At 38.1% G+C, this 16501-nt stretch overlaps 1 protein-coding gene across 3 annotated transcripts in view; it reads left to right on the top strand.

Moving 5' to 3' along the window:
- The window catches only part of GRIA2 (glutamate ionotropic receptor AMPA type subunit 2), a 161756-nt gene that overhangs the window by 115922 nt on the left and 29333 nt on the right, over positions 1 to 16501 (top strand). For all 3 annotated transcript variants that reach the window (XM_062199046.1, XM_062199047.1, XM_062199045.1), the window contains exons 7-9: positions 14378 to 14545; positions 14807 to 14911; positions 15920 to 16030. In XM_062199046.1, the coding sequence (XP_062055030.1) occupies positions 14378 to 14545; positions 14807 to 14911; positions 15920 to 16030 (384 nt within the window). The remainder of the gene's footprint in view (positions 1 to 14377; positions 14546 to 14806; positions 14912 to 15919; positions 16031 to 16501) is intronic.

Raw genomic sequence — 16501 nt, 5'->3', positions numbered from 1 at the left:
ATGCAAAAGCATATGCCTGCAAAAAGAAATACAGGGAATACTGCAAAACATTCACGAATGACAAATGGAGTTAAAAGCTAATGAGCATTTTCCATTAGGTGTTTGAAGACCTCTTCAGTATACATGCATACATACATATGTGTGCATGTGTGTGTGCGTGTATAAAATCTTTGGAACACTTTAAGAAAAAGATAACAATCTCAATTTGTCTTAATCTTACAGAAATAAAAGTCTTAAACAATCCAGTAAAGAGTTCTTGAATGTTAGGTGTAATGCATTGTCCTAGTATACAAGCAACCCAGATTCATCTTTGTTTTCTGTGGGTTTAGACACGCTGAGGTTGCAGTTTGTTTATTTATGTTTTATTCTGTGTACACACATATGCATGTCTTCAGTTCTGAGTATTAAATATCCCTGAAATCGACAATGTTTTATTTTTCTTCTGTTCATACCTTATGGAGAATGCAGATCCAAACTTGGCAAAAGCTTTGCGGAGTGAGTGAACTGAAGAGTTAGGTGATATTATCATCTTTATGAAAATTAAGAGCAAAAGATTCAAAGCATTTTCAAATGTCCAGTGATTTTCTGTTTATTATGCAGTGTGTTGTATATGAGCTAGGCAGAGAGGTTGTATCAGCTATTGCCAGAGCGTGCTTGATTCTGTCATAGAAAGGCTGTTTGACTATAAATTTATGTATTGCTATGACACAAGGCCTAGAAACATTTTGAACCTTTTAAGTTATCTCCTTTTGGTGTATAAATGGATCCTTTTAATTTTAAATCAATTTCAGAAAAGCATCCCATAGGATGTTAAAGAATAGCCCTGAGTTAATTTTTTCTAAAAACTAGGTGACTTCCTTTGATGACCTTGATTGAATTTCAACCTTGAGGCATTGTTTCTAGCATGGTCTTGTGGGTACTTTCATGAACGAGGCTCTGTTGCTATCGGGGCAGGTCTCCATCTGCACCCAGTAGGTGTGTAACTGCTGGTCCTGTTCTGTGGAATCACATTCCTTAAGAAGTTGTGATGTCTAGGTTCTCTGATGAAGAGTGCGTGTGGCGTTCATCCTCAGTTGGAACCAACATGCTGCTTTGGGATGTGCTGTTAGTCATCATGTTTCCCCCGACATTGCTGCCTGCTGTGAGACAGATGAAAGCAAATGAGATTTTTTTTCTCCTAAAAGTCATACCATTATTCAATTTCATGTGTCTTGCATCAAAATGCAAGGTGTGTATGGAGTGTTAGACATCTTTGGCAATACATTCTGTTAATCTTTAGGCCAAAACCTAGTCTCATAACTTCGCTCAACTGTGATCTGCCTGATGACCTTTCTTTGTTCACTTCTCACTGTTGCATTTTCCCTCCACCATGCCTCCCTTTTAGTAGCTTCTGCCAATTTTCAAAAACAGTATAATGGGCCTTCGTTGTTAGGTGTTGCAAACAACATAGCTTTATGAGTTTAAAAACTTAGGCTCTGAATCACTTTCTGACCTAGTCCAGCAATCTCTTATGTACAATGTAGTGATGTTTGTTAATTTCCAGGTTGCTATGAAGATTAAAAAGCATTTCCAAAGAGTTTGCCCAGCCTTGGAAACACAGGTGCCAATAAATGCTAATCCCCTTGGGGCCAGCACCATGGCATAGTAGGTTAATCCTCCACTTGTGGCGTTCGCATCCCATGTGGGTGCTGGTTCTAGTCCTGGCTGATCCTCTTCCAATCTAGCTCTCTGTTGTGGCCTGGGAAAGCAGTAGAAGGTGGCCCAAGTGCTTGGGTCACTGCACCCACATGGGAGACTGGGAAGATGCACCTGGCTCTGCCCGTTGCAGCCATCTGGGGAGTGAACCAATGGAAGGAAGACCTTTCTCTCTGTCACTTCCTCTCACTGTCTGTAACTCTGCCTCTCAAATAAATAAATAAAATCTTAAAAAAGCACTAATCCCCTCTCCCTCATTTTCTAAACTGACAGAATTTCAGCCAATCAGAAAGGTCTATTTCCATTTTAACATTTTGTGAACCTGTATGTCCATTCCAGAGGTATATTTTATAACATCTTTGAGGTTTGATAAAATAAAGTTCTAAAATCTGTGGATAGGAGTTCATCCTAACACAGATACATAGTACTCATGTACGAGAGGGACACGAACTGAATATATTTAAACAACGGAACATACGTGAATCCTACCTTAGAGAGTCCATAGTCTAATGGAGGAGACACACGTCACTAACCAAATGTAATAGAGAATGATGACTCAAAACATACAGTTCCCTGTATATGATTAAGAAAGTATGTGGAAGAGAGGCAAAAGAAGGCTTTCTGTAACAGGTATACCTGAGCAGAGTTTTGCATGTGGTTGAGCAAGAAGCGTAGCATGGAAGGTTCTTCAGGAAGAGAAACATGTACAGAGACACAAAGTAATGCAATGATATAACATGTTCTGGTAACTGCACATTTTTGCTGCTGTAAGAACCTAAATATTTGGAACCAATGAGAAGGGCATCTTGTAGGAGTTAGAGGAGAAAAGAGTCTTCACTTATCAATAGATAATAATTACAGAATACAGCAGTGCCTCCGTCTGTGGGGGACACATTCCAGAACCCCCAGTGGATGCACATAGTAATTCGTAGACCATACTTTTGCTGTATATACATACTTAAGATAAAACCTAAGTTATAAATTAGGTACAGTAGCATTAACAATAACTAATAATAAGATCTAACAATTATAACAATGTTGTTTTAAAATTTATCTCTTTATCTAATTTGAGAGGCAGAGAGAGGTAGAGAGAAGGGAAGGAGAAAGAATTCTCATTTGCTGGTCCACTCCCCAAATATATGCAACACACCTCAACCAGCCCAGTTCTCCCATGTAGGTGGAAGGGTCCAAACCATGTGAGCCATCACTGGCTGCCTCCAAGTGCACACATTAGCAGGAAGCAGAGTCAGGAACCCAAGCCCATGCACCTTGATATGGAGTCCAGGCTTCCTAACCAATGGTTCAACCACTAGTCCCCATACCCTTCTCTAGAACTATAAATAAAAAAAGTTGTGTGAACGTGGTCTCTATCTCTTCCTTTCTCTCTCTCTCTCAAAATAACTTTTATACCATACTCATTGTTGTTCTCATGGAGATGTGAGGTGCTCCAAAGCCTAATGATAAGATGAGATGAGGATAATGAGAGTCATTGTGACTTCAGTATAATTTTTGTTTCTTATTAAGTTGTCAACTTTCACCTCTTTACAAAACAAAAGAATTTTGCAGTTTTTTTTTAAAGGCACATCTGAATTGTCAAAATCACTACTCTTGTACTTTGTGCTTTGAGGACATTACTGGGTAAAGAGGCTTCCTTGAGTATATGCACAGCAATACCATGGCAATGGATATGATAATTCAGGTAGGTGTTAAGTGACTAACAGTTGAGAGGTGTACACAGCATGCTTATGCTGAATAACTGTATGATTCATATCCTGGGCAGGATGTGGGGATTTCATCAAGCTACTCATGACAGCACAGATTTAAAATGTATGGATTATTTCTAGCTGTAATATGTTGAATACTTTGCTTTATAAATTTGTATTTATTTTCATTTTATTTGAAAGAGAGGAAGAGAGAGATAGAGACATGTAAATACAGAATCAGAGAGATGTCTTCCACCCACTGACTTAATCCCAAATGCCCAATATAGCCAGAACTGGGCCAGATGGAAGCCAGGAGCCCAGGACTCAATCTGGGTCTCCCAAATGGGTGTCAGGGAACCAGATATTTCAGCCATCGCCTGCTGCCTCCCTGTGTACACATGAGCATCTGGGGCTCAAATCAAGGCACTCCAATATGAGATGAGAATGTCCCAAATGATGTCTTAGCCACTGCTACATGCCCATCATCATTAGAATTTTTTGGTTAAAGATTGTAGGAAATTAAAACTTTAAAAAGTGATATCAGGGATAAATAAAAAGCACTGTATTGCTTGCATTACTGTTCCTGTTTTCTTGGGAAAGGGAAAGGCAGAAAAACTACATGCGGACTAAGATTCTCTAAATGTTAAGAAGCAGCATCTTATCATTACATGATCTGTTTAAGGAAAAGGAACAAAAATATCTCTAATGAGATTATTTCCTATGAGATTATATTTTATTATGTTGTCTTTTGGATCATTGACTATGTAAGGTACATTGCCTGATACTTAAATCACATTTTACTACCCACAAGAAAAAGTAGTACTCTAGGCATAAAAACTCTACGAAATGCTACGTGATATTATTTCCATAATTAAGATTTGGAGTACAAATTATATGTAGTTATAAGGGTAAAAAATGTTATTTTCCAAAATCTTAGTCTTACATAGTTTCCTAATTAAAGAAAAATTTATTCAGTAAGCATAAATAAAATCTTAAGTAAGTTTCAAGAGTTTGCATATTTTAACAATAATTAAATATGCTTCAATGTTTAGAGACTCATTTATTTATTTTGAAAGAGTTTCAGAGAGCGCGGGTGAGATGGGGAGAGAGAGAAAGAGAGGAGGGAAGAGAAAGAGCTGGTTCACTCCTCAGATGGCTGCGTCTGCCAGCGCTGAGCCAGGCCAAAGCCAGGAGCCCTTCATCCAGGTTGCACATCGGGTGGCAGGGGACAAAATATTTGGGTAATCTTCCACTGCTTTTCCTAGGCATTAGAGGGAGCTGGATCAGAAGTGGGTGTTGGTGTTGCAGGAGGTGGTTCTTCTCTCTACATCACAGTACGAGCCCATCAGTGTTTGACATTCTTTATTGTTATATAGTGTACAAAAATAAACACAGTCATGGCAATGAAATTTTAAATCTCACCTCCAATAATTTGCTAAGTTGGGAAAACATTCATTCATCTATTCCTTCAATATGTGTTTATTGAATTTCTTACTGAAGTGGGCTCTGTTCTAGGTGTCAGAGAAAAGGAGGGATTCTGTTCTTCAAGGAGTTTACCATCTTCAGGCTGGAAACCAGCAATTACTTTAGCATGGATGCAAATTGTCTCATTGATGTCTTCTTCAAATTCAACTTGTGTTCCACTTTTATCCTCTCCTTTGCTTCTACAAACTATCATCAGCTTTTCCTAGTTCCATTGGTAAAAACCATATCTTTCAGTAGTTGCTTAGATACAACAATTGAAAATATCTCTGGCTCTCCCCTTTTCCTGTAGTCAATGACCAATCTTGCAGAAAGTCCTGTCAGCTCTGTCTCGTTTCACCATGCCTTCTGTAATCACCCTAAAGCCCACCACCATGATATGTGCGCCACATTGTTGCCTGGTCTCATGGACCTCACCTCTCAGCACTCTTCCTCCTGCTTACTCTGCTTCTTCTTAATTGTGCCTCTTTCTATTTATTCCTTAAGCATGTAGGGCATCTGCCCACTCCTCGCACTGGCTATACCCTTCTCTGGCCTGCTCTCCCTTTCAATTTCTGCATGGATAACCCTCATGGGTTTTTTCTATCTTTACTCAAATGCCATCTTCTCAAGGAAGCCGATATATGATCTCTATTTACAATGACAGTCTCTCCATCATTGCCCTTTCTCTGTTTCGGTGTTTGCACTATTCTGATCTTCTCGTTTCATTACATTGTTCATTTTCTGTTTTCTTGTGCTTGAGCGTGTCATTTCTTGTTCATTCATTTATCTCAAGCTTCTAGAATAAAGTAGCTATGTCATGAAGGTTTCCTGGATGAACAAAGAGAGGAAAAACTAAAAGTTCTCTGATGCATCCTAGAAACTCCTAATTTTATTCTAGGTGAAAGAAAAAATTTCTTGTAGGCATTTGAGACTGGAAGAAGACATAAGAATTGAGAGAAAGCACAAAAAAATCTCCCATGCAAGGAAGCATAGGCTAAAGGCTGAATAGCAATGTTTCCAGAATGCTGAGAAGTCATTTTAGAAATGCCCAGGTCACGTGCACCTTGTTGACTATTAAGGAAGTTTTTCTTTATTTTGAGAGCAGCAGGGAACCACTAGAGGAGAGTGCTGATCATGGCTTTGATGGTGCTCTGGTAATAAGAGATGGTGGGGAGGATACATTGTCGGGGGGAGTTTTTGGAAGATGTCACAAACAATCCAGGCAAGAAATGTTGATTATCTAAATTCTGATGGTGACATGGAGATGAAAAGGAACACATAAATTTGTCACATATAACATTTATCTTAATGTCTTGATTTATGAACAAGATAATAGTTGCCAAATTCATATATGTAATGCTGTTCTAGAAATTCTGTGGAGAGATAGCTGTGGATTAAAACAAGACTATGAAAGGCAGTCTGCCTCATTTTTATCTGTTTGGCCCTAAATATAGCAGTATGAAGTGCACATATTATACCTGCAATAGATACTGAAAAATAGACAAGTAAACATTTGGAAAATATCAGATTCCTGGGAAAGAACTCACTATGGACTTTAGTTATGAAATTTGGCTTAAATTTGTGCCAAAATATTGTGCTGTTGTTTGGTTCAACTATGGCAGAGAAGCATTGAGTTATTTTACCCGATGAGACTTTAAATGATTTTGATCACCTGACCTGACCCACCTTCATACCTGGATTTTCATGGCACAATGAAAAGTAGACATTTTACATTTCTTTTTAAAGGAAAGATTATAAAGGAGATTTTCCAGTATCTCAAAAATACTTTATAACTATTTCTATCTTTCGACAGATTGTTAGTATTTTGCTGTCTCCACCATTTGAAACACCATTCTATCTTCTTACCTAATAACCTTGGGTCCAGTTTTGTGTCTTCTGAATCTGGGTGGTGTTTAGGAATTCAGCAGTCCTACAGGACCGCCATTCATGTGGCACTCTAAATAAGGCTTTCCCACAATAATCTCACTGGACTCAGGAAACGCTTCACACACAGACTCCAACTTTTTAATTGCTGCCCTACGAGAGTTATTAGTCCTGCCTGAAAATAGCATAATCTTTGTCAGTCCAGTAATCAGTATTGTGTATTAAATAGTACCCTGGTGGTCTAATGGAATTAATCCTGCTTTTTGAGAGTGTTAACTGACCAAAACCCCAGTTAATGCATTGCCATTTGCTATATTCCTAACTGTAAAACATCCTACTCACCATGGCTGAAACACCTGCCACATTTTCTAGTTTAAAGAGTGAGTATATGGTAGAAATAAACTCATATGTTAAAAAACTGATGGATGAAAAATTTATATCTTGTAAAAATTGATACAAAATAATGGTATAATAAGATGCATTATTAATATTTATGATTCAAATGCAGAAAATTCGAACTCATTTCCACATTTATTTCTCTGTAAATAGAACAGATACACATTAACATATAGGTGACTGCTACAGTTTTTCACAAATCTCTAAAACAATGTTCACTTAAGGAGCTAATTATTTAGTCACTCAATGGGACAGACACCAACATTTCACATTTGCACTGACTTTATGACACTCTAGTGGATCCCCTTCAGAACGGGATGACTAGCAGGTAGACATTACTGATCTCCTGGGTCCAAAATTAAATCCTAAATTATGTGGGACAATATGTGGTTTTTTGTTTGTTTGGTAGCATGGAAAAATTAGGACTTTCACCTTGTTAGAAGAATCCTTGGAATTGGGGGTTGGGGAGTCCAGGAAAAGATGGATGCTACAAACAAAGGAAAAGATCTGCCTCCAAGGAATGTCTTTATCCATGACTGAATCAAAACCAGATGATGCCTTGATTTGAGCAACCTTGTTTCTGTTTTGATGAATATGACCCTCTTTACCTGAAAATCAGAACCCTTATGTATTTATTTAGGGTTTCTGAGTATATAGGTCTTGAACCTTAAGAAAGATCTTTCATTCAAGGTCAATGATCTGGATAATTTGCTTAAAATACTATATTTTTAATATAATCCTTTTAGATGAAGAATATTCACTATAGATTAAAATTATTTTGATTATTTATAGAGAATAATAAAGGATGTTAACTTTGGTTTCTTGCCAGTAGAGTTCTTTTTCACCCTTGGAAATGTGATCCAGTTTATGTGCTTACCAAAGCTACTGATTGTTATGCAGATCTTATGCCTTTATGCAGTGAAATTTCAAAGGGCACATGTTCAAAGAGGCTTTACAGTAAATTAGAGATGACCTTACCCCACCAGCTCTTTTCTAGAGGGTGGAGCTGCAGTGGAATGTGAAATTAAGACAAGTGAATGATTTTAAATTTATGCTGCATTTTCTCACACTATTCTTTTTTTCTATCACTCTACTTGATTCGTGGTCATTTTTGTGGATCATTAAAAAAAAACGCTCCCTAAATTTTTTCTCATAAATTTACTTATTTTTACTCAACATCATTAATGTTAACTCTGTTGATATTCTTTAAAGCAATGAAACTAAAACTTATATTGTGTAATGTCCTCTAGGGACATATCATTCTGTGTATAATTTTAGCTAAATAATTGATGCTATCTTAGAAATGAGTATGTAACATATACTAGGCCACAAATGTTTACCATCCTGTGGTATGTTACACAAAACCCTCTTTTTATGGAGAGCTATTGATGTTAAGGAAAATTTTTAAATGGTAATTAGTTTGGGAAGTGCTGATTAAATAAATTTAAATAGAAAATTTTAATCGTAAAATTTCTCGGGGCCCATAATATGCCAACTTGAAAAGCAATTTCTGATCTGATTGGAACGTAGAATTTTTATTTTGTGGAACAGGATAATGGTGTTGAAACATTGTAAAGTCAAACTAATTTTATACCAGGATAAAATAGAAATAATAATAATAAATGAAAGTAAATCTGCTGGTTAATTACATTTTTAGCATATTTTGTAGCTCACCAGGCTTCTCACTTCCTGTCTATCCACTTATTTGATGTAGCATTTGTTACATAAGCATTTGTTAAATGGCCACCCTTTGTAATGTGCCAGAGACTAAGGGAGTTGCCTGGAACTTTTAGGACTTTCTGTTCCCAAATCAAAGAGTCCCAGACAGTCAAAGCAGTTGGTCACCCTCATAGCCCCAGAATCACAGAGACACAGATTCAAGTCCCATCTGTCACGTACTTTATAAAACAAAGCTTTTATTAAACTTTGTAAAATAAACCTAGATGACTTGGAAACTTTATCTCAAAAACTGGAATAAAAATATTTTTGCAATAGTTTTATTTTAAAGGTTTTATTAAGACACCATCCAACTCAGATTGGCCATAGTGATTATGAGGGGAGCCTGCACTCTTTTTCCTTTGCCTTTCTTAACACTCCTCTGGTGTAGACAAAGAGGCACTGCTTTCCTTATTTCAATAAGAATCACTAGGAACAAAGATTTTAGTTAACTTGCCCAGCACAACAGAATAGTAAATGATAAATAAGTCTGGCCTTGAGCATATCTTTTGGTGTTAAAGGAAATGCTTTTTAACCTTTACTCAACTAAATTTCAAGTGCCAAAGAAAATTTGGAAAGTAATTATTCATAGGAAATTATGTAACTTCTTCACAATACCTAAACTTTAATACTTCTTGTTTGAATGTATTTTCTATTTTGTTGTGATGTGGATAACATATGTTTAAGAAAAGAAGTTGTCATAATGATAACCCATAACAGTTTATATGGCCATCCATATGCCCTCTTTTATGTTCACTAAATTTGAACTGTACACAGAGCTTCTTTTCATACGTGCATGTGTGTGTGTGTGTGTGTGTGAGCAAGTGTGTCTATGAGACAGAGAGGAGAGAGAGAAGTATTCCCCAGTGTCAGTAATTACACTAATGTATTGTTAAATGGTTTGTCAGGTGACTTTTGGCCATATCATTCATGTATAGCATGCATATTTCATTTTATGTTGGAAAATTAAGTCTCAATAAATAACACAACATGGAATATAAAGCTCATTTGCAAAATGGGCCATATTAACAATTTCTCAGATTTATTCTTAAAGCAAGGGTCTGATGTGATGATGATGTAGCACTGCAGAGCATAAAGACCCCCCCCCCCCGAAATGTAAATTTCCGGCCCAGCTGAGGGATTTCAGAGAACATAAACAGCACAGCAGAGAGGAGGCATTTGTCCTTAAAAAAGGGGATCAGCCCATTGTCATCATGTTCCCTTCAAATTAGTTTACATCTAATTCAGTGAATGGTAGGATAAAACTGAAATGTTTCACGATACAATCAAGAAATGTGAATATATTTGTTTAGAAAACAGATGATCCACATATGCAGAACATAAATTAAAGGAACTCTGGATGCAGAAGCAGTTGATTTTCTCTAGCCAGAATTGTGTTTCTATGACTGTGACTTTTAGCTTAAAATGATAACGGGCTCATGCTTTGATTAGATTTGAATATTTGACAAAAGGTTGAAAGGTTTTTTTTTTTTTTTGTAGTATGCACATGCTTTGAATCATATCATAATATACGGTGTGCATTTAAATGCTTTTAGTTCATTCAGCTGAATCTTATTTTTTAGTGTTGTGTCGGACATTCATAGACTTCTAAAACCTTTAGTAGATGTCTTTGTAGATTTCTCCTAGCAATATGTATAAACTGCCTTAATGAAGATTTTGTCTTTTGGTGACTATCACAATTTTTTTGACTATCACAATTTTTAATACAAATTGCAAGACTTTTGAATATTTATTATTTTAATTAAAATTGATGTATTTATTTGAAAGACAGAAATATAGAGAAAAAGAAGAAGGGAGAGAGAGAGAGAGAGAGAGAGAGAGAGGATCTTCTCTTCACTGGTTCACTGCCAAATGGCTGCAATAGCCAAGACTGGGCCAGTCAGAAGCCTGGAACCAGGCATTCCATCCAGATTTCCTGTGTGGGTGTTACAATGCAAGTAATTGTGCCATCTTTAGCTGCTTTTCCCAGGAGCATTGGCAGGGAGCTGGATTGGAAGTAGAGCAGCTGGGACTTGAATCAGCAGTGACTTAACCCACTGAGTCACAATGCTTGCCCCAAATACTCAGTTGAGGTCCGCTTTCCTCTTCAGAGAAATAGACAAGAATTATGTTGTCAACAACTGCTTTATAAGAAAGCAAATTAATCAATGCTGTTTTCTTCATGGGTAATAGAAACACACATGTGTGAGGCAGATATATCCTGATTGGATATTTCTTTTTTTTTAAGATTTATTTATTTATTTGAAAGTCAGAGTTACACAGAGAGAAAAAGGAGAGACAGAGAGAAAGAGAGAGAGAAGTCTTTCATTCTCTGGTTCTCTCCCCAGTTGGCCGCAACGGCTGGAACTGCGCCAATCCAAAGCCAAGAGCCAGGAGCTTCTTCCGGGTCTCACACATAGGTACAGGGGCCCAAGGATTTGGGCCATCTTCTGCTACTTTCCCAGAGTTTTCCCAGAGCAGAAAACTCGATGGAAGTGGAGCAGTTGGGCCTTGAACCAGCGCCCTTATGGGATGCCGGCACTGCAGACTGTGGCTTTACCCACTACGCCACAGTGCCAGCTATGATTTGATATTTCATAATTTACTTAAAGAAGTCCTTTTTTTGACTTTCCTATCTATTTTGAGAGAGAGAGAGTGAGAGAGAGAGAGAGACTGCCAGTTTCTGCTTCACTCCTCAAATGCCCACAATGGCTGTCTTGGCTTGGCCAGGCTGCAGCCAGGAGCTAGGATCTCAGTCCTGTTCTCCCAAGTGGGTGGCAGGGACTCATGCAGTTGAGCCATAACATCTGCCTCCCAGAGTTCATGTTAGCAGGAAGCTAGAATAGGGAGAAAAGCTGGGACGTGAGCCCAGGCACTCTAATATGGGATATGGGCATCCCAAGTGGTGTCCTAACTGTAAGAACACAGCCTGCCCGTGAAATCTTCTCGAAAATATATGTGATTTAAAATACAGTAATATTTTATGCATGGATAGTATTGAATGATTAAAAAAGTAATATTCTCATTTGTTTCTTTCCTATTATATTCATTTCTCAACCTATTTTTAAAATGATGTAACTATTTTTATGACTCTATTTATTGACAAAAATATTTTAAAAAATTTAGTTGCAATCATGTTTTCTGCTTATTTTATTATCGTGTTGTTATATGACCTTTATTAGAATCACTTTTTAATGAATACATAATACTTCCCCAAAGCAGAAAACAGTTTTAAAAACATTCCCTTATTGTCAATGTTTTTATTTTTTTCTATATTACTTATTACTAAAATTAATATTTTTTTCTGAAAATTCTTCGAATTGTACAATATTTTCTTAAGAGAGTTTCCCAAAAATTGCATTTTGGATGTAGGAGCACAAGTTGTGTAAATGGACCTGTAACATATTATACTAAGTTTCTTCCATGTACAGTTTAAAGGTAAATGTTACAGATTTTGCAAAATTTGGTAATGGGTTTTATTGACATCTGTCTAGTTTGAGGTATATGCAGGAAGCTGAAGTGCAAGCATTCAGAAGATTTCTAGGTGTAGATAGAAGGACTCACACCAAGGCCTGCAGTGACACAGCACAAAGATATTTGTAATGAAAGCAGCCTCCCTCTTCCTCTCCTGCCCTCCCACCCCACCCCACTCTCCTTCTCACACTCCCTCCTCTGCATTTAGCAAGCGATATGGGAGCAGCTGGATTGCTAATAGAGAGTGAGCAGTGATGAAGGACACTGAGAGTGTAAGTGTGGAAACGATGTCCTGAGGAAGACTGGAGGGACAAGATCCACGTGCTGCTGGAGAGGCTGTCCCCAGGAGAGGATGCAGCTACCTCGTGCGTCATCATCTCAGGAAGGAAGCAGAGATAGGGGGTTTAGTAATCTTACAGTTGAACAATACAGTGGTCCTCTCTGGTGGCGTCTGTCTTCTTCATGACATGTAAGACAAGACAGTCAGCATATTTGTAGGATGGGAAGTTTGTGGTGGCATAAGCATCTGGAAAAGATTGGGAGACCAGGATAAGCACCTGGCTCCTGCCATCGGAACAGCGCGGTGCGCTGGCCGCAGCGCGCTACCGCGGCGGCCATTAGAGGGTGAACCAACGGCAAAGGAAGACCTTTCTCTCTGTCTCTCTCTCTCTCTCTCACTGTCCACTCTGCCTGTCAAAAATAAAAATAAAAAAAAAAAAGATTAAAAGTGATATGAAAGAGTCATTTTTGAAAGTGCGAAAACTCAGTTACCAGGAAATGGAAGAGGATTATCTGGAAACACTGGCTCCCTGTTTTGGTTTCCTGATTTAGGATTTAGTATCAGATAATCAGTTATTATTAGTATTGCGCTTAATTGTGCTGTGTGTTTTCTAACTTTGAGTATTTTAGTACCTATAGATTAAGAAATACTAATAGAAATTTCATCAGTTTCAGTAAAGTCTTTGTATCATACAGTAATTCATCATTCACAACAGTAGGATTGCTCATTTGACAAATGGTGCTCTGTATTTTGCACATCACAATATGTGTCCAAATGTAGACAAGGCTTGGTACCCATGGAGCATTTTTCTGCTTGGGCCCAGCTCCTCTAATAATTCTGTCCCACTAGGATCTGAATATTAGAAGTTTGGAATCAGTCTTGGCATAGTCTTCTTTTATGTGTTTTGTTTCAAAAACTTATCTTTATTTCTCTGAAGAAGAGAGAGAGAGAGAGAAAGAGAGATAGAGAGAGAGAGAGAGAGAGAGAGAGAAACTATATCCATCTGCTGATCCATCTGCTGGTTTACTCCCCAAATGGTTGCAATGTCCGAGGCTGGGCCAAGCTGAAGCTAGAAGCTAGGATCTGTATCTAGCTCCCACATGAATGGCAGGGACCCAGGCACTTGGGCCATCTTCTTCTGCTTTCTCAGGCACATTAGCAGGAAGCTGGATTGGAAGCAGAGCAGCCAAGGTTCCACAATGTTGGTCTCAGGATAGAGTGTTGAAGCACGAAGGGAGCATAGAGATCATGAAGTTTGATGATTCTTCTCCATAGTTACCAGTATCACAGGGAAACTGAAATAAACACTGCCAATACCACTGCAGAGGTACTTGTATGTTAGCAGTCCCAGGGCTGAGAGATGAAGATCCTGAAACTAATTTTTCACAATGAAAAATGAAAATCCCTCTGAACTATGAAGATTTTTAATTTGATAATTTGTATATCAACATCACAAATCATGAAGTGATGATCTAATGAGAATTTTTTTAGAAAAACAACATTGATGCAATTACTATGAAAAGTCTCATCTGAAATGGCTGAGATGTGAACATAATATAAAATGTTGAAAGTCAAGGGTAAACTGCCTAGTCCTGATATTCTTGACCATTTCTCTTTGATTCTTAGGTTTCTAGATGCAGACATTGCATTTAAATTCTTGAACTTCTCCATGGTATTGCATGGTGGGCAACTGCAGTATTGAGCACATATGCAGTGAGTTTCTGAACTTCCTCCTATTCTTACCAAAGTGTGTGGTCCTTTTCAGTACACTTCCGCTCTGACCTATGATGCTGTTCAAGTGATGACAGAAGCTTTCCGAAACCTCCGCAAGCAGAGAATTGAAATCTCTCGAAGGGGGAATGCAGGCGACTGTCTGGCAAACCCAGCAGTCCCCTGGGGACAAGGTGTGGAAATAGAAAGGGCCCTCAAACAGGTCAGTCATTCAAAATGAGCTGAGAGTTGATGTCATATAACATGATCATCAATTTTTCCCTACCACATTAGTCATGTTTATTTTAATCCTTATGTTTAACACACAGGCAAGGTTATTTCCTAACAACACAAAGGTAGGTTGAAAGTGAAAAGAAATTTATTGATATAATTTTATGGACTTGATCCTAAAGAATAATTTGTACAGTTTGTACCTTGGATGAAATGAAATCGCAGCTCTGTTTCTTTTCTGTTTCTTCATTAGGTTCAGGTTGAAGGTCTTTCAGGAAATATAAAATTTGACCAGAATGGAAAAAGAATAAACTATACAATTAACATCATGGAGCTCAAAACTAATGGGCCCAGGAAGGTAAATCCTTAGTGACTTAAAGGCTGTTGTCTGAGAGAAGAGGTGAGTCAGCTCACCTGTCACTTCATGCTTCCCAAGTGTTCTGGAGAGGGCATTCACAGATAGGCTCGAAAGAGCACCCGAAACAGATGTGTTTTCAAATAATTTTCTAAATCGAACCTATTCATTTCTGGTAAGTATCACTGGAATGTAATCTTAGAAATAACTGTAAGTAGGACTGCTGTACATTTTTTAGAGTGTAGTGGAAAAAGACTGTAATGAGGTGAACGAGAACTATTGCTGAAGGCTGATGGTTCTGAAGCCTAAAAATAGCTGATACAAATGCACCAAGGAGCTGTTCCATTCAGCATTGGTGCTAAATGCCATTGTTTGTATTTTATTTGCATAATCTCTATAATCTCTCTCAAATAGATTCCTCTTAGAGAATATGAAAAGGTGAACCAGAGAATACAAGCTATTTTCCTAAAAGATTTTATTTATTTATTTGAGAAATAGAGTCACAGAGAGAGGGAAAGACATTTGGTTCACTCCCCAAATGGCCACAATAGCCGGGGCTAGGTGGATCTGAAGCCAGGAGCCAGGAGCCTCTTCCAGTTCTCCCATGTGGGTGCAGGGGCCCAAACACTTTGGTCCATTGCTTTCCCAAGCCATAGCGGAGAGATGGATCAGAAGAGGAGCAGCCAAGACTGGCACCAGCACCCATATGGGATGCTAGTAACACAGGTGGAGGCTCAGCCCACTACGCCACAGCATTGGCCCCACCACCAGCCAATTTTAAGAATTATTTTGTTTTGTTTGTTTGTTTTTTTTCTAGTTCCTTTCCATGCCTAATAGATTTACATATATGTGCACATCTAATATGTTCATATGTATGAGACACATTTCTGTTTAGAAGTCCAGTTCGTGTAAGCATAATTTTGAGTTTGAATGTGAGTTTGAAAAATCACTCCACATTTTGCTAAGAGTAAGGCAATTTGCCCATGTGCCTCCCTGCTGTGTGTTTTTCAGATTGGCTATTGGAGTGAAGTAGACAAAATGGTGGTCACGCTCACTGAACTTCCCTCAGGAAACGACACCTCTGGGCTGGAGAATAAGACGGTTGTGGTCACCACAATTTTGGTAATTAGCTTCTTAGCACTATGTTCAACCATATTTTTGATTCCAAAAGATTATCTGCCCAGGAAAGTTTTGGTTTATGTTTTAGGACCGTAAATAATAGTGCAACATTGTTTTCACAAGGTTTTAATCATCTCTTATACCCCACGTCTGTTACTTTGTTAAAATGACTATGCATGCTTTCGAAAAAGGACTCAAAGTGGTCTCTATCCTCTTCACCACTGAAATCTAGCATGACTGGTTACTCATACCCTGCCAGATGCACAGGTGATCCACTGGGGGAAAGTCTTCTAGCGGGTCTCTCGTAGCTCCTCAAGAGCTTTCCCTTCCTTCCGGCTCTCAGTGGAGTCTATCTTTCCATTGCTTGCCTGGCTTAGTAATATCATCTACTTCTTTTTCTTGGTAATACAAGATGGACCCTTAAAAAAGAGGATGATTTATTGCCTATCTTTTAACCCCAAATTTCAAAACAGT

This window comes from Lepus europaeus, chromosome 8 (genome assembly GCF_033115175.1).
Source record: "Lepus europaeus isolate LE1 chromosome 8, mLepTim1.pri, whole genome shotgun sequence".
Taxonomy (NCBI): Eukaryota; Metazoa; Chordata; class Mammalia; order Lagomorpha; family Leporidae; genus Lepus; species Lepus europaeus.
Note: the sequence above shows the minus strand (reverse complement) of the source record. Positions and strands in the feature narration are given on the sequence as shown.